The 27,439-nt window shown below is 41.8% G+C and overlaps 1 protein-coding gene across 8 annotated transcripts; it reads left to right on the forward strand.

Annotated features, from left to right (window-relative positions):
* Positions 1-5,621: 5,621 nt before the first annotated feature.
* UBXN2A (UBX domain protein 2A) lies at positions 5,622-26,978 on the forward strand. 8 transcript variants are annotated; one of them, XM_030447413.1, is made up of 9 exons: positions 5,682-5,712; positions 6,422-6,483; positions 7,517-7,667; positions 8,974-9,027; positions 10,724-10,859; positions 13,735-13,844; positions 15,410-15,550; positions 20,643-20,807; positions 23,336-26,978. In XM_030447413.1, exons 4-9 carry the CDS (start codon positions 8,987-8,989, stop codon positions 23,622-23,624), a joined length of 882 nt encoding a protein of 293 aa, XP_030303273.1. In that variant the 5' UTR covers positions 5,682-5,712; positions 6,422-6,483; positions 7,517-7,667; positions 8,974-8,986; the 3' UTR covers positions 23,625-26,978. The 8 variants fall into 8 exon arrangements, with proteins under 8 accessions (XP_030303275.1, XP_030303271.1, XP_030303273.1 ...); XM_030447411.1 differs by lacking the exon at positions 6,422-6,483 and having other exon boundaries at positions 5,631-5,712; XM_030447412.1 differs by lacking the exons at positions 5,682-5,712; positions 6,422-6,483 and adding an exon at positions 6,133-6,249.
* Positions 26,979-27,439: the final 461 nt, after the last annotated feature.

Here is a 27,439-nt window from a genome sequence, read left to right on the forward strand (position 1 = left end):
CATTTCAAGATTTGCAGTTTAGACTTACAGACAGATGCCTAAATACTTCTCAAAATAAAAGCCATCGGAAAGGACTGTATTTCAAATGGAACCAATTTGTAACAAATGGTGAGGCTTACAGCAGTGTTCAATACCTTTCTCTCTCCAGTTGTTCAGAGAAGAAGATGAAGATATCTGAAACGTGTATTAAGAAGAAGCCACAGCATCTACTGTGGCAGGTACACTACTGGGAAACTGGAAAACATGGAAAAGTACTTGAGCAAAAGAATCCCTTTCCAATAAAAAAACTTGGCTAATTAAATCTACCCAGGATGGAAAGCCTTGCTTGGTCTGTGAGTAGTTTTTAGTGGCACAAGAAATATTTGCAGATGGAAGATTATGTTTCTACCTGTTGCGATTTTGCTAGGAAATCAGCAAGATGTTATAACAAAAGAGTCCCTCATCCCTTATTCAGCACTTCCAGCCTAGTAAGGACCAGAGGGCTCTATTCAGTCACCATTTGCTTCAATCATGGGCAATTTCCCAGACACTACTTTGGAACATCTCTGAATAGCTGTAACAATCCCACGAACAGAAATCAAACAATCTTTTCATAACTCTTATTTATAAGCTCTTGTTTCCTCCTCTCTGTCATGCTGTCAGCTCATCCTGGGTTCAGCTGAATCTCAAAATAAAAAAAGATCCCCAAGAGATCTTGCTCACACAAACTCATCCAAAGTCCTTCCCCAAGGGTTTCTTTGGTAATTAAGACTGTGTGGTTTTTCCTTCAAGAATTGCCCATTACAGAGAGATGACCATGGGATATGAGTTTGTAAACATCAAACAAGCAATGTCCTCTATGAGGATTGGTACTACCTTCAATTTGAACACGTAAGGTGATGCAGTCACTCCACCTTGCAATCATTTTGTGATGTTATTAAAAATAATATTTGAAAACTACCATTATCATTTAAAAATGTTTTAGAATTAAACAGTTAATGTTCAGTCCTGTTATGGGCACAGCTACCTGAAGATTGTTTTCCACTCTACAAGAGATAACATCACTGCCAACTTGAAGTGTGACCAGAGAGTAGATTTCTTAGATGACATTAAATGGGAATGGTAAAACCTACATCCTAATATTTCAAAATTATCTTTCCATCACATCTAGCCATTAGCTTCCAGAACATTTTTCCTGTTGAGCTAAGGTTACAATAGATAGTTTTCTAATACTAATAAGTATGTGAAACTCACAGGCTGATGATACTGTAAGGCAGGAATCTGCAGGGTCTATTTTTTTCACTATCATCCAGGCTCTAAATTACTTCTATCTTGGACAAAAGTGGCAAATCATTTCACTTTGGTGTTTATCATCATTAATAATATGAAAGTAGTACCCCCAGCCTGTTACTATGCTGGGTGATGAATGGCTTTGTAGTAAAAAACAGACTCTGTCCTAAAATGCTTACAATAAAAATAGGCATTTATTAGCACATCTGTAGATAAGCTTTAGGAGCATATGAATGCCTTAATGGCTTAAAGGTCACAGGGCAAGCCTATCAAAAACATAATTTGCCCATAAATCTCCCTACTCCTCACACACAATCTTAGCTTTAGAAGTGTGCTTTCTTGTTACACATCCAAGAATTATTTTCATAAACTGTACTACCATACACCATTGTAATTTCACTTAAAAGTATTTTTGTTTTGAGAATTCACACCATATGTGAATTCTCCAAATGTGTGTTATCTGGTACAAACAGTTGCTCAAGCTGTTTTGAATTTTTCATAGCTTTATGGATTCCACGCTACTTTAAATTTGAAGCTGCATTCATTTTTTGGTGGATTTACAATCTAAGAGTCCAGCAGCATGTGTGGATATTCCTTCCACTGCGGGGGGTAGGGAGGGGGGGAATACACCCTCTTCATGAATGCTGATTCACCCAACATCTCCCATAAAACCATGACTCACTTTTCCATTGCACAGCTAACTTTCCAGAAACATCAGTTCCTTCAGCTGTTTCTCTGTATGTGGCAGCCTCCCAGGTTTAACGTTCCTGTAAGAAGCATAGAATCATAGAATTGGCTGGGTTGGAAGGGACCTCAGAGATCATCGAGTCCAACCCTTGAACCACCATTGCGGTTGCTAGACCATGGCACTGAGTGCCACATCCAGTCTCTTTTTAAATATCTCCAGACACGGAGAATCCACTACTTCCCTGGGCAGCCCATTCCAATGCTTGATCACTCTCTCTGTAAAGAAATTCTTTCTAATATCCAACCTAAACTTCCCCTGGCACAACTTGAGGCCCTGCCCTCTTGTCTTGTTGAAAGTTGTCTGGCAAAAGAGACCAACCCCCCCCTGGCTCCAACCTCCTTTCAGGGAGTTGTAGAGAGCAATGAGGTCTCCCCTGAGCCGCCTCTTCTTTAGGCTGAACAGCCCCAGCTCTCTCAGCCTCTCCTCATAGGGTCTGTGCTCGAGTCCCTTCACCAGCCCAGTTGCCCTCCTTTGGACCTGCTCCAGCACCTCAATCTCCTTCCTGAACTGAGGGGCCCAGAACTGGACACAGGACTCGAGGTGTGGCCTCACCAGCGCCGAGTATGCAGGAAAGGGACACCGTGCTGTCTTTGTCAGTAGAATTGCCAGGTACAGAATAACCAGATTATATTCTTTTTATTCTACAGTCCTCCATTTCCCTCCCATTCCATCCCAGCTTTGTATGCATACACTTAGAAAAAGCTTTAGGCAACATCTGCTATCTCAAGCTAAGGTCAATCAATACAGCTGATGTGCTGATGTTTAATTAGATGTAGCTGATGGCTTCCTCTGCTTTGAGTTAACTTTGTTAAATACATGGTTTAAAAATATCCCTTTGACATGAATTTTCTGCTTGTTTTTAGATGCACTATGTGGACTGATTCTTGGGATGGGTGGTGACAGCTGCAACACTGCTTCACTTTGTCAACACTGAGATTCACTCCTGCATTATGAAACAAGTTCAGGGGTTGTTACAGTATTCCACACCAGTGCATCTGATCTCTCTCAACAAAGGCAGCATGAGATGGATGTACTCATCTCATGAATGCCCTGTTTAGAGTTTTTCTCAGTGAGCTCAGTCTGGGCTGTTTGCTCCTATTCCCCCCACAGTAAGAAATTTGCTTCTGTTCATTTCATGTACTGTTTCTTGCCAGAGAATGAGCTGTATGAAATGCACAGGGTCTAAAAGGATTTTAGTGATATCTTGACTGTAACAACACTCTGAAACTTGAAAATTTCAAGCCTTTAAGAAAAAATGAGGTTTTACTGTATACTGGAGTTGTAGAGACAGTAATACCTCAGGATTCTTCTTCCTCCTGTGCTTTGTCAATAGTTTCAGTCCTGAGGGAGAACAGCTGTACTTAGAAGAGCTTTTAAGAAACCACTAAATTCACTAGGATACTGACTCCTGGTGTAGCAGGTCAGCATGTCTCCAGCTGTACTCCAATTCCCCATAATAGATGTAATCTTCTAAATCAATGTCTGACAGCAGTTGGGAAGCCTGCAGTGTTACACCAGGTAAGTCTGATCATGCCTTCTTCTATGCTTAACTTTGGGTCAGTAAAATTTTTGCAGAAAGGGCCCCCATGCTGGGGTTATGCATATTACTGAACTTTTTGTGCTTAATGGACTGGAGCCAATATACTTAAAATACTGAGAGAAAACAAAGCAAAACAGTCCAGCAATGGGAAACAACATTCAGGAGTTTTACCGAGAGCTTTGTAAATCCCTCAAACTTTTGAACAGTAGTATATTGCCTCCAAGAAAGCTGGGGTTGGGCTTTTTACACACGTGTATAGTAAGAGCACAAGAGGAAATGGTTTCAGACTTGAACAGGGGAGATTTAGGCTTAACATTAGTAAAAAATTATTTCCTGTGAGGGCGGTGAGGTGCTGGAACAGGTTGCTGAAGGAAGTTGTGGCTCCCCACTCCCTGGAAGTGTTCAAGACCAGGTTGGACGGGGCCTTGAGCAACCTGATACAGTGTAAGGTGTCCCTGCACGTGTAGGTGGGTTGGAACTAGATGAGCTTGAAGGTCTCTTCCAACCCAAACCATTCTATGATTCTGGTTCATGTGTTAAGTTGTAAATATATGAAATCTCATTTAATATAATCAGTAAGTAACACTTGTAATAAAGAAGGGCCTACTATCCAAAAATTTCGAAGTTGTTTAAAACATTAAATAACAGAGAATAGAATCTCAGAGTACTTTTGAAGTGTAAGACTCTATGTATTTTACACCAGCAACAGAAAACTTACTGTTTTCCACAAAGATTCATAGGCAGGAAACATAATTAGATCTCACTCAGTTAAAGCTTAATGAATAATACAAACTGCCTTCAAAAGGCCTAGTGCACTGTGATGTCTATTAAAAAAAAAAAAAAAAGAAGAATTAGAAGGGTCAGATTTTGCTTCTTTTACTAACATTCACTCTACTCTGAGACTAAGCATCTTCAGTATTTTTGAATAATGTGATTTTGTTACGATTTAACAGATTGCAGAAATGGGTCCCACATGGACACGACGTTCAAGTGCAGTGTTACTTTTGATCGTGCTTGTAAATTCGCAATGGATTTGCCATTAATAATGTGAATTACCTAGTTGTGGCTGTTCACTTTAAGTCAATTCTACCTGTTTCACAGTGCCTCGCTGTTGTTAAAACCCCACCCTCATTAGAAACCGCTCAGGTGCAAGCAGTGAATCTCAGGAATCACTCCTCTCACTCCGCTCTGGATGCTGGGGCAGGATGTTTGCTTTGGAGAGCTCCGCCACCGCGGCCGCTGCGGGGCTTCAAGCCAGCACCAAGTCACCGCTCGGCCCAAAGCTGGGAGACTCCGCCAGAGGCTTCTTGAAGCTCCCTATCCCATTTTCTCCATTCTTATGTACCCTCGGGAGCTCGGGAGGGGCTCTGCCTTCCAACCGCTCCGCTGCTCTTGTCCGTTCAGCGCAAGGAAGGCCTGGGCAGAGCTCCTTTTCGAGAATGTCAACACTCGCCCTCAATTCCTCATCTCCAAAGGGTTCAGCGTGCGGCTGTTCCTGCCGTCTGTGCGGGGCTGGAAAGACAAAAAGGCGGGAGCAATTCCCTCGGCTGTGCCGCCGCGGAGGTGACGCTCCGGGCCCTTTCTCCGCTATTTCGGGCACTGGCCGAAAGCCGCGCGTTCTGTTCTTTGCTCCTGCGCATACAGGCGCGTAAATTCTTTCTCTTACGTTTTTCAGTCAGGAGGGGAAATCGGGCTTTGCCGTAGCGCTGCTGCCCTGGCAGACAGAGGTTTATCAGCCCCTTTGCGCGGTGACACGGCCCGCGGTGCTCTAACACCTCCTGTCACTCCCACCGGTACATTTGCCCCTAAGGGTACGAGCCGTAGCGGTGCCCGGTAGATGGAGGGGTGGGGGGCAGCTCACTCGGGGGGAAACACAGAGCCCTAAGCCCCACCCGCCCTCCCCTCTCCCCGGCAGGGTCAGAGCTGGTCTGGGGAAGCTGCGCTCCCCCTCCCCACACAAGATGGAGAGCAAAGCTCCGCCCCGCGGGGTGGCGGGGGCGGGGCCTATGACCGCGCCCCGCCCCTCCCCGCCTCGCCCTGTCCGGGTGGGGGCAGCGGCTGCCCCGGCCGTTGGCGGCAGCGCGTGCGCAGTGGCGCGCGGGACACTGAGGAGTTGCGGCTGCCCTGAGGCTGCCGGGGCTGCGGCGGCGGGAGGGTGAGTGGGGGAGTGAGTGAGGTGCTGCGGGGACAGGCTGGGCCGGGGCAGCGCTTTCCGTCGAGCCGGTGCTCCCACAGCTCTGACCGGAACTTGAACTTTGCCCGCGGCCGTTCCTGGGGCTGTCTTGAGAGGGGGGAGAGCGGGCTTGAGCCTTCCCGTCGCCTCCACACGGCGCTTCGTCCTTGCCCCGCCGGCGGCCTCTGATCCGTGGGCGTCACCCAGAGGAGTCCCTTAGGGCAGGCTGGGCGAGGGGGGGGGTCATTACCCAGTCCAGCCCCTTTCTCCTGCACCCTGGGGCGTTCCTCACCCGCGTTGCTACCGCGTTATTGTCTCGTCGTCTCTAAAGTTAACTCCATGGCTACCCCCCGCGCCGGGCTGCTGGCCGCCGGGGATGCCTCTCAGGGCGGGCGTGTTGTGGGCAGCGGTGTTGGCAGGAGGCGCGGAGCGTCTGCCCGGTGTGCGCTGGCAAAGCCCCGGCTGCTGTGTGGCGTCTGCGGATAAGTTCAGGTGCTGGCAGCCCGGGGAAGGAGGGGGGTAGGTTTCTTTCCAAAATGCACAGCCCTTGAAGCCAGCTGGAGAGGAAGCGATTATGCTATGATTTTTACCTCAGCATATCCGTCACGTTCAGGCCATTAGGTTTGAGGTTCATCTTGCTTCTAATCTGCACATGCCCTTTCTCTGTAGCTGCTTGGTTGTTTTTTGCCAGACGGTGCCGTGAAGTTTTCGCTCCTAACTTCCGTGTGGTGTAGCCGCAGACCGCGTTCTGCTGTGAGCAGTTTTCAAGTTGTGAAGTTTGCTTTCTGCCAAAGTTACCAAGACTGTTGTCATGGGGACGAGGACGTTGTGTTGTCTGCTTGGATTTTCCTGCCCTAAAGAGCAAGGAAGGCATCAAAGTAGCTTGCTCTGGTTTTCGGGCATTAGAATAACTGGATGTGTGGGTTCAACGGTGCTGAGCACAAATAAATCTGTCGAAACTACCAAATCTGTAGCTGTGTAGGCGAGAGCTTCTTGGTTCAAAGCTCTGGCAGTGCAAGGCCGGGCGCAGAGATGGAGCCCCGGGGTGGGGGGGAAGCAAGAGGAGCTTCCAGGAGCTTCCTACCAGGGTTGTCATATCCAGCTGTGGTGGGCTGCTGACAGCTACAGCTTCTTCCCGTGTTTTGTTTCCAGCGGTGGGAGTTCTGTTCTGTGATCCTGTTTTATCACAGAAGCAAAAAATACATCCCAAAACTCCTAATGTTTGTAGTGAATTCTGGGGATGTCTGTCAGAAGTTGGCAAGAGAGGTTGGGTTGGCTTGCTGAACAAAAGTGCTTGCAGTACAGGCTGATCGCTATGTCCTAGTAGCTATTTTGGTCATAATAAACATCAGTTTGCTGTATAGGCTAATTTTTTTACCTAGATATGGTAAGACAAACATTACCTCTAAGTATAATTGCAGTTGTACTACTTTAGAAGGAACAGCGACTTCACAGCTGACTAGTTTTGAGTACTATTGATAAACATTTGAGGCCATCCTACTGTAGCAAAATAATTAATTTGAAGAGCTGTTTCATTGTGTCTGTCTCTCTTTAACAGCTCTGATGAAAAGTCACAGAGAATCAACAAAAGCAGATGGCTGGAGGTGGCTTTTGTTGCTTTGAGGAGTAGTCTGTTGAATAGTGAAAGATTAGAAGATAAGCACATTAACACGAAAAATACTTTGTGCTAGAATATGTTACAACTAATATGGGAGAAGTTTGAAAAAATGTATTTTTAAGGCACTCTTAAAATCACTGTACTTAATCAAAGTTCATTTTTTCCAAGTGCAAATACAAAGTTCCAAGTCCAACAAGTTCAGATATGCTTATAAGGTCACCATGTACCAGCACAGGCTTGCTTGATACATATAATGCTCTAGCAGAATACTTGAGGCGGAGGGGGAAGGCTGCACTGCATCTTGTGTGTCATGTCAGAGGTATGCCAAGTATAATCTTTTAACCTAATGCATAATAGTGTGAGTCAAATTGGAAGTTATCTAAACTTTAAAACCTGTTATGGGCATATTGACTGTATAGTTTTGGTCATTATGGGGGTATTCTGGAGGCTTATGTGTATTTCCACAGAATGTGTCTCAAGGTTTTAACTTTCAAGATTAAAGACTAGGATCAACTTTCTGGCAATATGAATTAGTACTGATTAAGTGAATGCTTGTGGGTTTGAGATTTTTTAGTGCTGCTGATTGTTGTTTCCCTCTAACATCTTCTTTTTGTTAAATTACTTGTCAAGATGACTTAAAATCTATTTTAGTCTTGCTGTGCATGCTAATTTTTCAGGAGAATGATAGCTATCACAGCTTAGTTTGACACTCTCTAAAAACCATGTACGGTATCATGACTTGGCTGCAAACCTGCCGGGGGAAAATACCATCTGTGTAACCTGTACCCAGTGGTCTTCAGGAAAAACTCTTTAAACACAGCTGCAGCTTAAGATTTCTGCTCTTCTGGGGGATTGTCTAATTTTAGAATTTTTTTTTTTTTCTTTTTTTTTTTTTAAGGGTCTTTCTGGGAGTTTGTCTTTTTGAGACTTTCTCTAACTTTTATTTTCAGAGCGCTCAGAATTGAGTGTAAGGAGATCAGTACAGTATTCTTCATTTCATTTGACTCAGCAGACTAATCCTGTAGTATATTTAATACTTGCAAATCCAGGATTTTCTTTCCAGCTAAACAGTAGACTACAAATAATAATTCACAATTGCTGGGATGCTGCACTAATGTGTTGAGGTATGGTAGGAAGAGGAACCTGACAAGTCTTGCAGCTTTTGATAATGCAGACTGTTAAGGTGAAGGTCATTAGCATGCCTGCAGTAACAGTGCAGGTTTTCTGCAACTGTGTCATGGTGTTGTGAAAAATCAGGGGATTTTAAGTCATGCTGCTCAGAAAAAAAATGTTTTTTTCTCATTTAGCATCTGTATGGGCAATTTTTTTTTTAATTTTTGAAAAACTAATCTTTCTTTTGATTGTTTGAAACTGATACATGGTTCTTGTGTCATTAAATTAGAAACTACAGGGAAACAAAGAACCATCTGGAGACTTGGTGGGAGGGAGGTTGAGGTTTCTGGTGAAATGTACTGTCAGTGCAGGAAAAACAAAATGTTTCACCTACAAAAGGAGGCAAAGTATGCTGGACATTTTGTCTCACTGGCTTTTTTGGTTTTGATTTGGTTTTTCTTTTTTTGGTTGTTTTTTTTTTTTTTTTTAAACTGTCATCTTTTCATAATTAGGCAAAGCACCAGAATGAAAGACATGGACAATATCAAGACTATAAAGACAGAATGGTGGGTGCCAGTTCCCTCTCTCCCTTTTCCCTCATCATTTTCTGTTGGCGTTTGTGTGTCCTGTCATGATCTCACAAACTTTGAAGTTTTAGGGGGTTTTGTCTTTGGTATATGCGTAGCAGGTGGATAAAGTTTTCAAAAAAAGACATTGTTTTGCTGAAAGATTTTTCATATAGCTGGAATGTTTCTTAGATGCCAGGCACTGCATAACTATTTTAATTCAAAATGGAAAGGCAGCATTACAAATAGCAGACTCACTGTGCACCTCTTCATTTGGTGTAGAGGTGTTTGGTTTTCCTCAGTAAAGCACAGTGAATACCTGGCTTAGTGCTTCAAGTTTCTTTTGTTCTATCAGAAAACTAGACTGGGGACATTGTACTCCTGCAATTTCTTCTTTAATGTTGTTGAGTTTGGTTTTTTGTTGTTTTCAGATGTTAATGGGCAGGGTTTCTTGGTGTTGCATAGATGCACTACAAACAATACCTTTTTATGCAATGTATCTAAGCTCTGTCCAAGGACAGCTTTTTTTAAGCTGAATGCAGAGTTTTGTGTAAAACTGGATGTATTTCAAGAGCTGGGATGTTTTTTTTTTCCTAAATTGCTTATAACAGACTTCTGAATCTCCAGTATGAATAACTCCTACACTGTTTACCAAAAGCTGCATAATCATCTTGCTATGGAAAGGACCTAAACTGAAAGATAATCTTTCATTCAGGTTGCATATTTCTGTATTTTGATTGGTGAAAATCTAACACAAGCAGATGCCATATATACAGTGTTCTATAAAAAGATATGCTTGATGCATCTTTTTTAAATTCTTTTGCAGTCTCCAGAGTATTCAAATCTTTGCATTGCTTCAGTGTCCTCACATGGTGTTGAGTCACTTGTTCTTGAGTTTCTATAATGTACTTTCAGAGACAGTAGTGAAGGTTCTGTGACGTTGCAGGGAATGGGGACATTTAAGTAGGGGTGGGGGCGTAAATTCTAGGGCAATTTTCTACTATGTGATTTTAAAAACCTACAGCAAAGGAAGTCACCCATTTCTATATAATGGAAATTATTTAAGGAAACCCATTCATTGGCATGCAGTTAAATGTCTGGTGGGCTGAATTAGAAGTGTGAATCATCTAACTTGTACTCTGCTGTGATACCAAGTTTGGAAGGTTCTCTGTAGATGAATTTGCCTTTTCTGTTGTAATTCTTTAACTTGGACTTCTGAAGTGTAACAGTACCAGTTAAGGATATGGATCTTACCATGACCACCAGAGCATGTCCTGAAGTGCTTTATCTGCATGGTTTTTAAACTCCAGGGCTGGTGACTCCACCTCCTTCGATAGTCCATTCAATTACCTGACTACTCAGTAAAGAAATGCTTCCTAATATCTGATCTGTATCTCTCCTGGTGCAACTTCAGGCTGTTTCCTCTAATCCTATCCATTATATACTTGATACAAGAGGCCATCACCCACCTCACTACTACCTCATTTCAGGTAGTTGTAGAGAGCAATAAGGCCTCCTCTCAGCTTCCTCTTCTCCAAACTAATCAATCCTAATGACGTGATGTTTGTTACAACCAAGTAAGCTAGGTGCAGGGGAGCATGCCTTTTACACCTCGATGGTACTGAACTTCTAGGATAACTCATTGTATCCCAATGTGTTCTCTGAGGCATCATTTTTACTTATTTTTGTTCTGTAGGATGTGTAAATCTGGAACTGAAGATGAGATTTTGAATGGCAAAGAGCAAAACTGTGACTACTCTATAGATAACCTATTTGAAGAAGCTCAGAAGGTTGGTGATATATATATGCCCACAACTACAGTCAAGGACCAGGTAGGCATTGAAGACAAAGCACTTGTATTTAACCTAATAGCACTCCAGCAGTGCTATGGAAAACAGGAGTCCAGCAGTCTTATCCAGTACATCTGTACATAAATGCACAGAGAATTCAGGTAGCAGTAGAAATAGTCTCCTGTCTCTTAGAGTCTTTTAGGGCCTAAGCTTCTGTGCTTCTGGCTCTTACTTTTTTATATTTTTAGTGTTATTCTAGGACTTATGCTGCCATCAGCTAATGTACTAATGCTTTATTAATAAGGAGAGCGGGCAGAAGGAATGACAACTACTGTCATATGAGAAGTTATTTGAAGAGTTGCAGCAGTAACTTTTTATGCGGAGGCATAGCCCAATTTTGTCTCATTTTCTCTCATTTATATAGTTGCAGTTATAGTGGGATAGGATCATAGAATTTTCAGGGCTTGGAGGGACCTTTAAGGCCATCTAGTTGCAATCCCCCTGCAATGGGCAGTGACACCTCCCACTAGATCAGGTTACTCAGAGCCCTGTCCAGCCTGGCCTTAAAAACTTCCAGGGATGGGGCTTCCACCATTCTCTGGGCAACCAGTTCCAGTGTCTCACCACCCTCATGGTGAAGAACTTCTTCCTCACCTCCAATCTAAATCTCCCCTCCTCTAGTTTGAATCCATTCCCCCATGTCCTATCACTCCCTGACATCCTAAGAAGTCCCTCCCCAGCTTTCTTGTAGCCCCTTCAGATACTGGAAAGCCACAATAAGGTCTCCTTGGAGCCTTCTCCTCTCCAGACTGAGTAACCCCAACTTTTTCAGTCTGCCTTCATAAGGAGAGGTTCTCCAGCCCTCTGATCATCCCCATGGCCCTTCTCTGGACACACTCCAGCACATCCATGTCCCTCCTGTAAAAGTGGCTCCAGGACTGGACACAGTATTCCAGGTGGGGTCTCAGGAAAGCAGAGTAGAGGGGGAGAATCACTTCCCTCAACCTGCTGGCCACACTTCTCTTGATGCTGCCAAGGATACTGTTGGCTTTCTGGGCTGCAAGTGTTACACTGACAGGTCAATGTTGAGCTTCTCATCCACCAGCACCCCCAAGTCCTTTTCCTCAGGGCTACTTTCAAGCCAGTCACTGCCCAGCCTATATCAGTGCTTGGGATTGCCCTGACCCAGATGCAGGACCTTGCATTTGGTTTTGTTGAACTTCATGAGGTTGGCATGGGCCCACCTCTCCATCCTGTCAGGGTCCCTCTGGATGTTATCCCTTCCCTCCAGTGTGTCAGCCACACCACACAGCTTGGGGTCATCAGAGGACTTGCTGAGGGTGCACCCAATGCCACCATCCATGTCCCCAACAAAGATGTTAAAAAGCACCAGTTCCAACACTGATCCTTGAGGCACTCCCCTTGTCACTGGCCTCCACTTGGACATGGACCCATTGACAGCCACTCAGTGGGTGTGGCCATGAAGCCAGTTCTTAATCCACCAAGTGGTCCCTCCATCAAACCCATTTTTACCACCTTGGAGACCAGGATGTCATGTGGGATGTTCAGTGTTGGTTTGTGTCTCTGTGATTCTGTCCCTTTCATAGTTTTATGTTACTGTCCAGAGACTGGTAAGAGGCTGAAGAAAAGGCCACATAGAAGAAAGATGTCAAAGAGAAATTAGGAATGGTATTGCTGGAAATTGTGTTAATAGATCCCAACTTTCCAAGTAGAGGAGGAGTGTCAGGAGCAATACCTTAAATCACAGTTCTGAAATACTGTTCCATAGCAGTACTTTTGTCCATGTCTAAATGAGAAGTTGTTGTGGAATAATTAGTCCATATTAAGTTTGCCTACTCCCTCACTGTGGAGGAACTGTACCATGAGGACAACTTCTTCTGTATGCATTGGTGCCACGAGACTTGAGTTTTTAAAGGAGTCTAATGTTGTAGAGTGCTAAATACCTTTTTCACAGATTACTCAACCAAAAGAGGCAGAATTATATTCAGCCATTTGTACATGCTGTGTATTTATGTAGCTATCATTGCCTGACAAGTCAAACTGCAAAAAGGAGAAAGAAAACAAAAAACCTGTCAAGTAGTAGTTCAAACTAATTTTCAGTTGAAGTGAATTCTGTGTTTGTATATGGTTCATGTACCTTGCATGTGGTCAAGTACCTGTCAAGACAGTTTTATTTCAGGGATCATACATTGATGATGGAATTATTCCTTAAATGACACAATGCATAACTATGAAAATGCAATGCCAAATTTATCCATGTTGAAGTTGGAAAGATTTCAGCGTACACAGTGAAGGATACAAGTTGAATGTTCTCTGGCAAAGTTAATGAATTACCCAGAATTTATATTTTTCATTCCCCTAGCACCAAAGTTGTGACTATACCCAAAAATTCAGGGAAGCAGAAAAGTATGACTGGCTGAAAGTCCATTTTCTGACACTTGCTGCATTTCCTGAGGCCTAACTTTCAGAAAATCCTGCTGAATGATCAGAACAAGGCTCTACCCTAATAAATCCCCAGCTGAACTACTCTGGTTAGTTGGCGTTCCCAGCACCAGGCATGTGTGCTCTCAAATAGGCTCTTGAAGAGTTGCAGCTGGCTGGGATTTTCCAGCTTTTTTTTTTTTCCCTGCTGAATTGAAGGAGTGTTCTCAGCCTAGGAAAAGAAAATGATTGTGGGAAGGTTTATTTCTAACCCTGATTGACTCAAGATACTTAAAAATGTCACTTACCCCTTACAGTTGCTCTTCGTGTTGGGATGGGGCCAAAACAGATTAGTGAGCCTCCTCTGTCACTATTTTTAGTCCATGCAGTGGATGATTTACAGTCATAGGGTACTGTGAGTATACCAAGCTGGTTTTACATCAGTGTTACCATGAGAATTGTTCTTACCTTATAGGTTGATGTAATCATTAAACTTTGGAAAAATGGATTTACAGTAAGTGACGGTGAACTTAGGAGCTACACTGATGTTGCAAACCAGCAGTTCTTGGACTGCATTAAAAAAGGGTGAGTTTTGTGTCTTTAATCAGCCTGAATCATTGTACTTTGGACAGCACTTAGCTTATGCTCTAAATTTTTTACATAGCTGCTTGGCTTTGCTGCACTGCAGTATCCCTGTAGGAGTGTGGGCCACTGCCTGTCTCACTTCCTGCAGTGCTAATGGCTGTTTTAACATCAACAGGTTTAATGTAGCTTTCAATTGCAGTAGTTGTACAGTTGCTGATGAAATAGATAAAAGCAAGTGTTGGTGGGGGGCACAGCAGGTGCAGAAAGAAATAAAGAATAAATCAGAGTGCCCAGTAAGAGCTACTGATCAGATGGTACTTTGACTAATGAACTCAGTGCACAAGTGGTTGAACATTTCTGGTTTTAGGGTTTTTGTTTTCTTTTTATCAATCAAAAACTGCAAATGGGCACAGCTGCTCCATAAAACGTGAAGAAACTCTTAAGTTTTAAGTTTCAGATGTTTTTTTCTGGTACAAGCTTACTATTTCAGTTGTGTGTACATTAGCAATCTTACTTTTACTCCCTCTTGGAAACCAGCATGCTCTCTTGATTCCTGCCAGTGTCTGTAGTGTTGCTTTAAAAAAGCAGGTTGACCATAAAAACCGATGTAATTTTGAACCTTCTATTTATAGTGTTTCTTCACACAAATGCAGAGGAGACTATAATTTTATAGAGAACATAATTTAATAACTTCTTTTCAAATATGTAAATTTACCAAGCCACTGTCTTTTTATATTTTCTGTATTTTGTTAGCCCATCAAAAATAGTAATTTTATGCTGTATTTCTCCTCTGCAGGTGTCTGTGTTGTAATAGCAATTATCTGCATTGTTTAAAGCCCTTTGCTTTCTTTCTGTGCATGCATCAGAAGTTTTCCACCTTTTTCCACTGTTTGCTTGCAAAGATGCTAATTACAAGCTGGTTCCTGCATAATTGTTAATGGTGGAGAAGCACTTAGTACACCCTCTCTGCCAGCTGAGCCACACCACCCAAAAATGTAGTATCTGCTTCAGAGGTCATAGACAAAAGGCATTGTTGTGTTCTGCTTAATGCAAATAAAGCATTACTGAGGTGATGATACTGCACTAAAGAGAACAGCTATTAGCAATGATTTAATGTTTAAAAGCTGAGATTCCTGTTTATTTGTAATTAAATGTTGTGACTGAATTCAGTTCTATTTAGAAGCAAGTTGTCTGTCTGTCTTGTTTTACATGGGAATAGCATAATATTAACCTCTTGTAGCAGTGTATGACAGTGCTGAACTTCCTACATACCATGTGCTTTGGAGTGGTAACTGCTGAGTAAATTTGGACATCATTAAACAACTGCCATGATGATGCCTTTTTTATTTTTAATTGTTTACTTTCTAGTTAATTTGTAGTTCAGGAACTTCAGGTTGCTTGTGTGTTTTGAACTTAACTCTTAGTAAATACTTGTGAAGTGTTTCGGGGTTTTTTTATGCAACATCCTTCAAAGGGTAAGCATTAAAACAGGTATTAATCTATTTTTTTATACTGAAAACAGTATGGTAGTTCTTCTGACATGTTCGTGGTTTTTTTTCCTTAAGGGAACTGCCTTTTGAGCTACAAAAAGTTTTTGATAAGGAGGAGGTAGTTGTGAAAGTGGAAGACAAAAAAGATAAGGTGTATCTGTCGTCGAAAAAGCCAGTATTTCATCCCTTTTCTGGACATGGTTACAGATTAGGAAGGTGAGTAGTCTGATGTGATCTGTGCTTGAGTAGCTGAAGGGAACTATAGCTGTGGTAAAGGATCCTGTTGTTCAAGTTGGAAGTGACCTTTGGATTTCTCTAATCCAAGCTCCTGCACAAAGTAGGGTCATCTGTGGGGACAGATGTTGTTGCCCCTGCTTTTTACCCAGCTAGCCCTTGAAATCTTACAAGAGTAGAAGCTGCACAGCCTGCTTCAGTGCTGAACTGTCCTCCTGGGAAAGAAGTGTTTCCATATATCTGGTCTGAACATCTCTAACTTCAATTTATATCTACCATGAAGAGCCTGGCTTCCTCTCCCGTATGACCCTGGCAGGCTGCTGTTAGATGTCCCCTCCCTTACACCTCTCTTCCCCAGGCTGAACAATCCTCTCTCCTCACAGGGAAGATGCTTCAGCCTGCAGCTGTCCTGGTGATCCTCACTGAAACGTGCTCCATTTTATCAACATCTTTCTTTATATGGGTAAAAAAATGAATGCAGTTATTTAGATGTGTCTAACAAGTTCTGCTTGGGGGATAAGCAGCTCCCACAATCTACTGGATGTGTGCCCATTAATACAGCCAGGATTCTGTTGTCTGTCTTTGTTCAAGGTCTCAATATTAACAGAACTGTGCCCAGCTGAAAGACTGTTACTCTTGTATTTGGTGATAAGAGGAATTAATCTTTTAAAGCTATGTGTGCAGTACTTTGTGTGAGAAGAGGGGAGTATGACAATCTCATAAAAGGAACTGAAGAAGTAAGAGGTTATTTTGCATTCTTTTAAAATTCCTCTGTATTTAACCCTGCATTTATTACAGGTATACATTTTAGTGTGTTAAAGTGGCCCTCTTTCCTTTACTCCATGACTCTCTTTTGGCTGGAGGGGTCAGACACTAATGCCAATGCTAAAACTGGACTTGATTTATAAGAATTATATCTTTTGGAAGGCTGTTGTAGAGGTCCAGGCCAGGAGTCTATGTATTTGATCTCTGACTTTTGCATACTCCAGCCAAATGACATGCTTCAGGTGTCCCTGTTGTGTAAGACTATAAAAGCAGACCTCAGCCTAGGTAACAGAATACATCCAGTGACCAGGAGCTGGCAGGAAGCCTCACAGGTGGGACTGCTTAGTGACTGGGGTTAGTAGACTCTTGTGAAAGCTTAGGTGAGCAGCTGGTTTCAATTATGTAGGAAGGGTTTGCTGCTAAGGCCCAGTGCTTGTGTTGAGGGAAAGCGTGACCTGAGTAGGAACAGATGAGACATTGAGTTGCTGCATGCTTGAGTAGGTACAGTCAATAGGGAAGAATCTTCCTTTGAGAGATGAATGAGATGCTGCCAGACTTTCTTTTGGTAGCGCTGAAATCCCGAGCAAATGAGGGTCAAGAACTTAACCTTGTTTATCTACAAGGAGAAATGTAGATAGCAAAAGCAAAAAAGATCTTCAGTGTGTTGGGTTTCTGCTGATAACCAGTGCTAAATGGTAGGTTGTTCAGTTGCTTGTTGTGCTTTGTCATGCCTACAGCAAATGATCAGGCTGAGGGGAGCTGGAGTTGTTCAGCCTGGAGAAAAGAAGACTCCAGGGAGACCTAATAAGCAGCCTTCCAGTATCCAAAGTATCCAGTATCTCCATTCTACAGGAAGGACTGTTTGCAAGGGCCTGTAGTGATGGGAAGAGGGACAACAGTTTCAAATAAGAGTAGATTTAGATTGGATGCTAGAAAAAGTTTCTTTACCATGAGGGTAGAGGAAAACTGGAAAAGGTTGCCCAGGGAGATAGTTGAGCACTAAAGTTAGGTTTAAAGTTAGGCTCTGGGCAACCTGATCTGGTTGAAGGTGTCCTTGCTTACTGCATGGGGGCTGGACTAGGTGACCTTTCAAAGTCCCTTCAAACCCAAATTATTCTATGATTCCTAGGAGGTAGGGTTCTGGAAATGTGCTATTCTGTGAAATTCAGTTGTCTGGTCTTGTACATCCTACAATTTGCTGAGCTTTTTTTTCTTTATGGACTGGATGAAATTGTTAGGGTTTTTTGTTTGTTTGTTTGTTTGTTTGTTTTTGGGGGTGTGTGTTGTGTTTTGTTTTTTTCCCTACTCTTGCTACTCTGTTCAGTTCTATGCTATCAGAGCCTTTTCTTTGAAGATGGGTAAATATTTTTGCTGATGTGGAAACATGAGCCATGAGTGCTCTTACTCCATAAGCTGGCACTGACTTCCTGATGTTAATTAATGTCTATTGCATGAATATGCCAGTCCTTCAGCAGAAAAGCTTCATGGGGAAATAGTGCTGTCTGACACCAGTAATAGGTTTTAAACTGTAGAACTCCCTTTCCACAGTTGCATTTGTGTGCATAATCAGCACCAAAAGGCAGATGACTGGACAGTTAATTTCATTTTATGACCTAGCTAAATTTCTGATAAACATTTTTTTTAAAATAGTATTTAGGTTTTCTGCCAGTGTTTCCAGATGGGTGGATTCTGTGGTGGATGAAACATTATAATTCAATCTGTTGACCAGCTCATTAAAACTCTTGTTGGAGGAAAAATGGAAGAACTAGCAAATATATGTTTGCTGAGACAGCTCAGATGAGCTTGATTCTCTCCCTTATTGTTGTACAGGACACACAAGTGAGACTTCCCAGACTTTTCCAATATACCTTAGGAGCCTATGTAACTAAAGGGTATTCAGTTTTATCTGCCACTGTTCAGCTGCATTTTTGGGAATGCACTTTTCTATTAAGCTCACCAATGCATTTTAAAGACAGTCTCAGAAGCATGTTAGTTAAACTGTTCACTGAAATCCCTTTTAGAATATAACCTCAATTAGGGTAAAACATTGCATGTCAAGCTTCTTAACCATCAGTCAAGGTAAGGCATGACACTTAACTCTTGGGCTTTTTCTTTTCAGAAAATTGATGGAAATCTCATGTCTTTCTTCAATTTTCAGTTTACATCTTCTTTTGATAATCTTACAAAAGCAATAAGCCTTTAAATAGGGGAAATAATGCTTTGATCTCAGACTAATAGGAGATAAAAGATTCTTAGTTTGGGGTTCTAGTCAAAGCTTCTACCACTAGATGGCTTTATCTGTCAGTTCTACAAGAGAAAAGTTACCAAGTATAGAAATGCTTTAAAACTTGGTGACTATAGATCTTCTAACTTTCTCTTGCAGATTATCTTAATGTGTTGGCTTCAGTTTCACATTTGCTATTGAAAGAATCATCTCCAGTGCCTACCACAAATTCTGAGAAGTGACCTTGAGGGAAGTTGATTTGGGAATTATACCAAAATCTGTATCCATTTGAGAGAGTTATCTGAACTACAGCTGTGACTGATGGGCTGAAGTGCAGTTCAGCCCAGGCTAAGCCAGATGCCAGGCAGCAGCATGCTTGACTGCCTCTCCAGCCTCTGCTGTACTGGAGACAGCTGGCTCACACATGGAGGCTTATACTTCAGTGTCTGAATCTGGAACTGAAAACCACTGATCAAGTAGACAGCAAAAGCTGATGACTGCTGAAGTATGACTTAAATCTGTTTTTATCTGTTGTTTTTTTGTGTTTTGGTTTTTTTTTTTAGTCTGCTCACAGGACTGTTTAAAATTACCAAGCTCATTTTTTCCAAATCTGCAAGCCAATTAGGGTTTCTTTTGTATTGAGGTCAAGCATGAACAGAAGCTGGGTATGAGATAAGTAAATCAGTAGAGGCAGGTGGGTGATAGTAAGTAATCTGTGTTTGAAGTACCAGAATGTTCTACAGATGTGCCTCTTGGAATCTGTTGGTGCCAAGTTTTTGTGCCCCATCTGCTTCCTGTGTAATGGAAAACAGTTCTGTGCCTCTCATCTACCTAGAATTGCAGTGCACATCTCTTATCAGTCATCTGGGAATGAGATTCCTTGTTTCTTATTCAATGGAAGAAATAAAAAAGGGTGTTTACTGGCTGATACCCTAGAAGGTAGGGCCCTTAACGAGGCAAAATACCTCAGCCTGAGACCCCAAGATGCTAACTTTAGTAGCCTGAATGTATTAAGTCATTAGTAATTTTTGTTTTAATAATAACTTAGCTGTGACATTTCTGCTTTATAATTAAACTAAGGTACATAAGGATGCAAGGATGGGGTTTGTCTGCAAAGCAGATGTAGTTGGCAATGAACTTCTTTCTCAAGAACAAACTCCTAAATTTTCTGTGCAAACTGAGAGCTTTTCTGCAAACCACCATGCAGTATTCATGTAGTCAGTGACCACAGCTGAGGTCTAACAAGAAATGGTAACTCCTTAAATCACTCCTGTTGTTTTGCAAGCAAACATCTGGTTATACTCACATGAACTGAGGATGTGTCCATTGGATCAAACCTTATCATGACTTTAACAGTACATGCTGAACAGGCCTACTCCTCAAAGAAGCACTAAGCTATAGACATTTCTTCAAGATAAAAACTTTTGCCAGTGATTATTTTTATTTTTTTAAGACCACACACTTGGCAGAGGTTCTTGTATTCTATCATTTTATGCATCTTTGCCTGTATGTAGTGTCAAGTGTCAAAAGTGTCTTAGAAAAAACCAACATCCAAGTGTTGTGTGCATCAGCCTGGATTTTCACATTAAGGTAATTTTTCTGATAGATGAGTAATGCTTCTAAGCTGAACTTGGCTTCTAAATCAAGGCTAACAGCATTCAGGTAAATTGAATTATTGTGATCACATTACAGTGAAAATTAACATTAAGTATGCAAATTCAATACTTAAGCCCCTTAAAGCTTCACCTATGTGATTAGAGTACAAAAAAATGCACAAAAAATCTTCAGACTGTTTTATGTCTTGTGTATTCTTATTTAATCCCTTGATATTTAAGTTCCCTTCCAACTTGTAAAGATGTTTTAACAAGCAAATTGAAATTCTACAGCATGTTGAATGCTTCAAGAGAAAGCATTGGCACACATTTAAAAAAATAAAAGCTGGCATTTATGTCAGTAATCCTATATTTGTGGAAAAAGTAAGTCATCAATGCACCCTGCTGGAGGACAGGAAGCAGAGGTTTGAAGGGTTGTTCAAGCTTATGTGTGTACACAGAAGACTTAACCTCATATGGCTTTTCTTTTCAGTGCTACTCCAAGGATAATCTCCAAAGAAAGAGATGATCATCAAGGACTTGGCAACAGACAACACCTGCCATTAGTACCCTTAAATGATTTGGAGCCTATCACTAAGATCCAGATCTGGCTAGCTGATGGGGAAAGAATAATTCAGAAATTCAATGTTTCTCACAGGTAAGATTTATTTTAGCACTGTCAGGTATTTGCCTCTGAATTCTTTGTCCTATGCCTGCACATGTGATAAGTCTCTAATTTCTGTGAATAATCTACCTCTTCAGTTCACATAACATTGGACTCCTGTTCAGCTTTATCTAGGAAACCTCATTTCAAATTTTGAGAAATCTTTTAACTGACAAGAGAGGAGCATAAGAGGCAGATGAACTGTTGTTAATAGCACATACCTGAGCATAAATGAAAATCTGATGAAAATCTGAAGAAATCATAGGAGTGCTTTGTATGGTAGTGGAATGTAAGGTGTATGTATTACTTATCACTAGAGGAAACAACTTTTAAGGTGACAGATCTCTTACTAAATGACTACATCTGGAGCAAATGACTTGGTAAAAAGCTTGTTTATCAATGGAGACAGCACCTCAGCTGGGAACTGGAGGATGGGACTTAAAAATGAGCCAGAGAAACCTCTAGGGAAGCCCAGAGTCTGTGCACAATCACCTGAATGTCAGCATGGACAGAATAGAATGCACCCAATGTGTTTTAATTTTTAATTAGTAAAATTTCTGGTTCCCAAAGAGGCTTTTATAAATGGGGATAATGTCAGAAGGTGTCAGTGCAGCATATGTATGCAAGAGATTTGAGAAAGTAGGATTAAGGCTTAACATTAAATTGTAGAACTACTGTCTTTAGAGACTTTCTCAAATTTGTAATTTGAAAAATTACTCCAGTAATATTCAGTCACATCACATGGAAAGGATGTGTTGCCTGTGCTTCTCTGTGAAATGATTTAAAGTGATCATAGATGTAATAGCACCCAGCCTGCTGTCAAGATAAACTGTGCACCTCTTTATGGCTGGGAAAAAAAAAAGCTTGAGGTAAGCAGAACAGCTTGCTGATGCCATGCTCTTTCTGAAGTAATTTGCAGTAAATACTCCATTAATTGCCCCAAGACCACCATGATTGTGCTGCATACAGTACTTATGCATGTCCTAGTAAGAAATAGGGGGAAAACCTTTTGGAGTACATATCCCTAAGTAATAAGATTCCATGTATAGCACTCCTTTCATCAGGAAAGCAGGAAATAGTCTAAAAACTTTACATAAATAAACCCATAGTATATATGTCACAGTGCCTGGGTAAATTGATTACTTGTACCCTTTTGCAGAGAGAATGTGTATGTCCCATGGTAACTACTGCTTTAGCTATGACCTGCTTCCTGATGAAAGGTTGCTGGTGCAGCATTGGAGCAACAATGCAGGTAGCATTGTAATACTGCAGTGTGAGGGATCAAGGAGACATGAGAGTAGTGAAGCCACCAGCAGAGCAGTGCTGTAAGAATAACATAGTTATGTCTTGAATCAGGTTGTGTCCCATCTTGAGCAGTTTATAAGTTAGGGTGACCCTGGAGCATTGTGTATGGAGCCTGGCAAGGAACATGTCCATCCTAAAGCAGAGAGCTGGTCATAAATTGCCCAAATTGCTCTCAGGACCCGAGGAACTTTGATATAATGCATGTAGACTCCTGTAAATATCCAACCAAAAATTTATTCCTGCTTGAGGTGTTTCAGGCTCTAGGCTTACAAGACAAAGCACTGTCTCTTAATTGAGGCTTGTGTGCATGTGCTGGCTATATCTGCCCTAGCAAGTTTGGATAAGGCATGAAAATTTGGTCATCTGTGCTGCTAAACTGTTAGGATGGCTTCCCTCCAGGCCAACCAGCACTTTCTCAGACAGTATCTAGGCTTGGTTTAGATGTTAGCTCAGGACACAGGCTGTTCCCAGGAGGCAGTAGCAGTAAACCTGTACATGAAGGAGGCGGAAGATGAGTTAAATAGTTAGCCAGTAGCCAGTCTACCAGTTGGCCTCAGGATCAGAGAATGGGCATTCATATTATGTTTATTTTACCAGTTTAGGTGCATCCTGTCATCTTCATTTCCCAACTAAATTTGTCAGTGCTGATTCTTGCACTGCAAAACCTCTGTCTTGTTCACTTGTTGCAAGGTTCTTCCTGAACATGCTTCGTGAATCTGTAGTGAATTCACTGCTGTGTACCTGCTTTGGTAGAAGGAGACTACATCCCCAGTTAACTCATAAGTTATCCAGGCAATTTTTGCATCCCTTTTTTCATTATTATTTTTATGGTTCTCCTATACATACAAAAACTGGAGGCAACTATATGCCAGCTCTTGGCTTTGGAAACCTCAGGTAAGAGCTCCACCAGCTGGTTAAAAAATGGTAGACTTTTGTACCATCCAAGCCATAGTGAAGCATTTGAGTGCTCAGAATCAGATACTTGTTCTTTTTCCCTTGGGACTGCTCTCAGAGCATTAAAACCTTGATCTTTGCCTCCCAAATGGATCAAGCACTTCAGGATAACACCCCAGCTATATATGTCCATTTCCATGCCATCAACTGTTGCCTGTTACAGGAAGTGGGTTTCTCATCTCTCCTGGTGGTGGCTGTGTTGTGCATGTGGTGTTTGGGACTGGAACTCTCTAACACTGAACTTTTTTTATTTTCCTTTTCAGAATAAGCCATGTTAGAGACTTCATAATGAAGTATCAAGGATCAGAGGGAAGTGTTCCCTTCATACTGACTACTTCCCTGCCATTTAGAGTGCTGCAGGATGAGACACTCACACTAGAGGAAGCAAAGCTGCAAAATGCTGTTGTTGTTCAGAGACTTCAGAAAACAACTGAGCCTTTCAGACTCTCAGTGACAAAAGCACCTGACAATGACCATAAACCTTCTGCTACACCTAATGGACAGCTCAAGAATGAGAAAAAAAACACCATCAAAAGTGCAAGATCAAATTAGCTTTTAACTGGCCATAAACTACATACAAATGGAACTAGACAGAACCAAAAATGTAACCAGCAATACCTAGATGCAGTCTCATCCTCGCATACTGTGCTCTTAGAGAGCAAAATGTGTGCTGTGCTATAATCTACATAATACAAGTCTTCAACTAAATTTGGTGGTCAGAGCCTGGCTATATAATGTATCAGAGGTAACTGTACAACAGGTTATCCTTAGAGTTTCCTTAGATAGAAATCTTAGTTCTTTGAGTGGTGTATTTAAGTGGAACAGTTTTCTGAAACTTAATTACTACTGATAGCACCTTTTAAGGTAAAATACTACTTTTTTTTTTGCACTTTGGACTAAAGTGAAACTGAACTGATTGGTTTCACTTATATTTCAGTGTAAGCTGCTGCAGTTTACATTCTTCTCACTGGAACTTTTAGGTAACAGATGCAGGGAGGTTCACATCTGAACACTTAACTAACTTGAAAGTCTTCGATATCAGTATCTTCAGGATTTAACTTCTGTCACAAAATCTGCAGTGTTCTATCCAGTCTTCACATGGTGGAGGTGCACGTGCAAGAGATAACAATGAGATAGTATGGTGCATACTGCATATGAAGTGCCTCAGTAAGCTCTGAAGGAACTATTACCAGTGGCTGAAGTGGTTTCTCTCTCTTTTCTGCTGATACAGACAGGGTGATGTTACACTACCTAGCTCACTAGAATAGAGATCCACTTTTAGCCTTGCACACAAACTTCAGATTTTCTGGAAATGATGATACAGGAATAGTGATATAAAGACACAGTTGTTTTTGCACTTAATGTCTGCCTCTATCCTCAACTTGCTAGCTCATTGAGACACTACTTACATATGGTCAAGTTTCAAAGATGTTATGTGAAAACTTAGATTTCTTCCCCCATTTCCATCCAAATATTTTGCTGTTCGTGTACTTGAGGTATAAAATTTGTAGCCAACTATTCCATGTTTTGTTAAAGGAGAAATCAACTTAAAGACTAAGTATTTTCTACTGGGTTTGCTTTAAAAAGTATGTGGCTTTGTGAATGGAACTAGAGTCTCTAGGTAAGACTTACCTTGGGGCCTTTAATGAGTGCTGCCTGGTTTGTAATACCTATGCAAATAGATGATTGTTGCAGTTGTATTTTTGCATGGGTAAATGAAAAATGGGTTTAGGACTTTCTAATTTTGTTCTAAGTAGAAAATTACTTAATTGGAATGACTTGAATTCCATCTAAAAGTTGTGTTTATTCAAACCAGGGATTATTTTACTTCATTTCCAGGAATGTGTAACTGTTTTGCTTCAGCATTTCTCCTGGTATGTTTGAGGGCATTGCAATACAGGTCAGCTGCACGAATAGTAGCTATTCAATATATTTAGAGAGCAAATCTCTGAAAATTGTGCAGTTAACTGTTTTCACTGTTGTAAACTTGCTGTACTACTGTGTCATTTAGGTTTAGTAGCAAATAATACAGCTGAATTTTCTTTGCTCTTGGACTACCTCCTCTGCTATATGGAAAGCCTACAAGATCTCTAGTAGTAAGAAGTGTGCAGAAAAATGCACTGGAAAAACTGAAGAAAGAAGTCGCCCACAGATACAGATCCAACCCTCAGGCTGCAGAGCTTTTTGAGCAGAGAATTTTATTAATCGGTGCTTTTGAATTTGTCCTAATATAAAACTATTAGGAAACACCACGTGCTTGATTGTAAGCTCAATTATTCTTATCTAAAAAGTGTATGAAATGTCAAAGTAGCTGTATGTGATTCCTGCATTTGCAACATTGAAATTCAAGGAAACAATTACTGTAAGGTTGATTGAAATTGAAGGGGGAGAAGGGATAAAATTTTAAGGTAGATAAATGCATTTTCCTTTTATCAAAAAGTCATGGGTTTGGAAAGGACCAGTATTTGTATTTCAGTGTTGATTCATGTTGGCTACAAGTATTTTAAGAGGCTGGATAACTTGGTTCTGTCTGTCTCTATATTATGCTTTACTGAAATCAGCTGTTTCCGGCTACAGCTTTGGTCTACTCGACACTTTCAAACTGCAAATATACACTCATGATCTTAATTACAAAATGAGAGCAAATTTTTAAAACGTCAAGAGTGATGCTGTACTAATTCCATGTTAGACTAGAAAATGCTTTTTTAAAAAGGCAACTGTGATTGGATAATTTATTTCCTAATTTCGACAAAATCTTTGGAATATATACAGGGCTTTCCCAAATGGAATTGATCTCAGTCAATTTATAAAAACTGATCTAGCTACCTATAATGTCTGCTAATCCCTTGCTCAGTGCTATAGACAGCTAGTGTGCTTTAGGCAAACAACAGTAAAACTAGCTTGCTCAATGCTTGAGTTTGTGAAGCACAGAAAAGACTATCAGTGTCTCTTCAAATGCCTTCACTCTTGTGAGTAAAGCCTGTGTATTAACATAATTTACAGCAAAATTGAAATATCCTAAAAAGAACAAAGAAATATTTTCTGTAGTTTTTTCATAAATGAAGAAACATGAAGATGCAGATAATGAAGATTTAATGTGTTATGAGGACATACGCAGAGAAAATGAAGAACCTCAACTCTGAATTTGAATGTTACCTGCATATCTTCTAGCTTGGCATTTCAGAACAAATTATGTATTGAGGACAGAGCCGGTCCTGCCCTGTTTTGAAGCCCACCTGGTCTCAGCCTTTAGGGGACACTTTGGAGCCTGAAAGCTGCAGAAAGTTTTCAACAAGTTCCATTTGTTTTTCAGCAATTCCAGTTTGCATTGCAAGTCTGTTTTTTTATGAGCTTAAGTGGCTTCTTCTTTCAGAATTTTGCAAATTTGCTGTAATTATTCATGTCAAATGAGGTTGCACAGGATTTATGTATCAGTGCTTCATAACATAGTTTGCAGTGGGTGTCCAGAACCCCCCCAGTGCCCTGTCATTAGCAAAGCTCTTTGAGTTGAGCCCAGCAGCCCTGTGCATAAGGTAATTCATAATCTTCCCAAGATGAGCAGATCTGAGTTCTCCTGTGCTTCCTGGCTTGTTTTTAAACCCTCTCCTCTCAGGTTGATTTGCTGTTGAAACAATTCGTACTTCAAAATGCAATGCATTTTTTTTTTCCCCCTCCGATGCTGAGGATGCTCCCAAGACCATTTTCCTCAGGGCAAAGTGGTGGTGGTGAACAGGCACTGCCTCAAGAGCGGTGCCATCTCCAGAGCCTTTTGAGAGCAGCAGCTCCAGCTCCTCTTCCCACAGCGTGCAGAGCTCCTGGGTCAAGTGTGGTTTCTCTGCGATCTCGTTGCCATTGACAGAAGGCAGCGTTGCTGGCTGCCGCCGTTATAAATTCATATAAATTAAATTTGAAAAAAAATGCATCTCTTCAAAGTGTAGAGATGGAATCTTTTACACTTTGGATGAAAGCGGCCCCAGAAACCATCTCCGTCTTACACCCCATCGTTGAGCGGGGCGAGGCGGGAGCAGCGGCGCCTCTGAGGGCACCGGCAGGGCGGGCGCTGTGGCGGCTTTCCCCGGGCGCTCGGCCGGGTTGGTTCAGCAGGTTCCAGCTGAACGAACAGCCGCGTTTTTACCTCACGGCCGGCGCCCGCGGCAGCCCCACAGGGAAGAGGGAGGGCGGCACTGCTGCCGTCTCCGCCTGGAGTTGCCCCGATCCTCTCCTCAGTGGAAGTGGCATGGCGGGACGGAGGGTGAGGGGGTGTTCCCTACGCCCGCGGGGGGCTCGGGGGACTCTGCCTTGGCCCGAGGCCGGCAGAGGGCTCCTCTGGCGGGGAATACCCTCTCCGGACCCTGGAGGGCAGCGAT

This window comes from Calypte anna, chromosome 3, assembly GCF_003957555.1.
Source record: "Calypte anna isolate BGI_N300 chromosome 3, bCalAnn1_v1.p, whole genome shotgun sequence".
NCBI lineage: Eukaryota > Metazoa > Chordata > Aves > Apodiformes > Trochilidae > Calypte > Calypte anna.

Bases quoted from the DNA above. Each gene is read 5' to 3' on its own strand.
- UBXN2A (XM_030447407.1), top strand. From the start codon at position 6,107: ATGCCTCTCAGGGCGGGCGTGTTGTGGGCAGCGGTGTTGGCAGGAGGC. The intron at 10,860-13,734 runs GTAGGCATTGAA...CTTACCTTATAG, and splicing joins CAACTACAGTCAAGGACCAG to GTTGATGTAATCATTAAACT. The intron at 13,845-15,409 runs GTGAGTTTTGTG...TTTTTCCTTAAG, and splicing joins TTGGACTGCATTAAAAAAGG to GGAACTGCCTTTTGAGCTAC.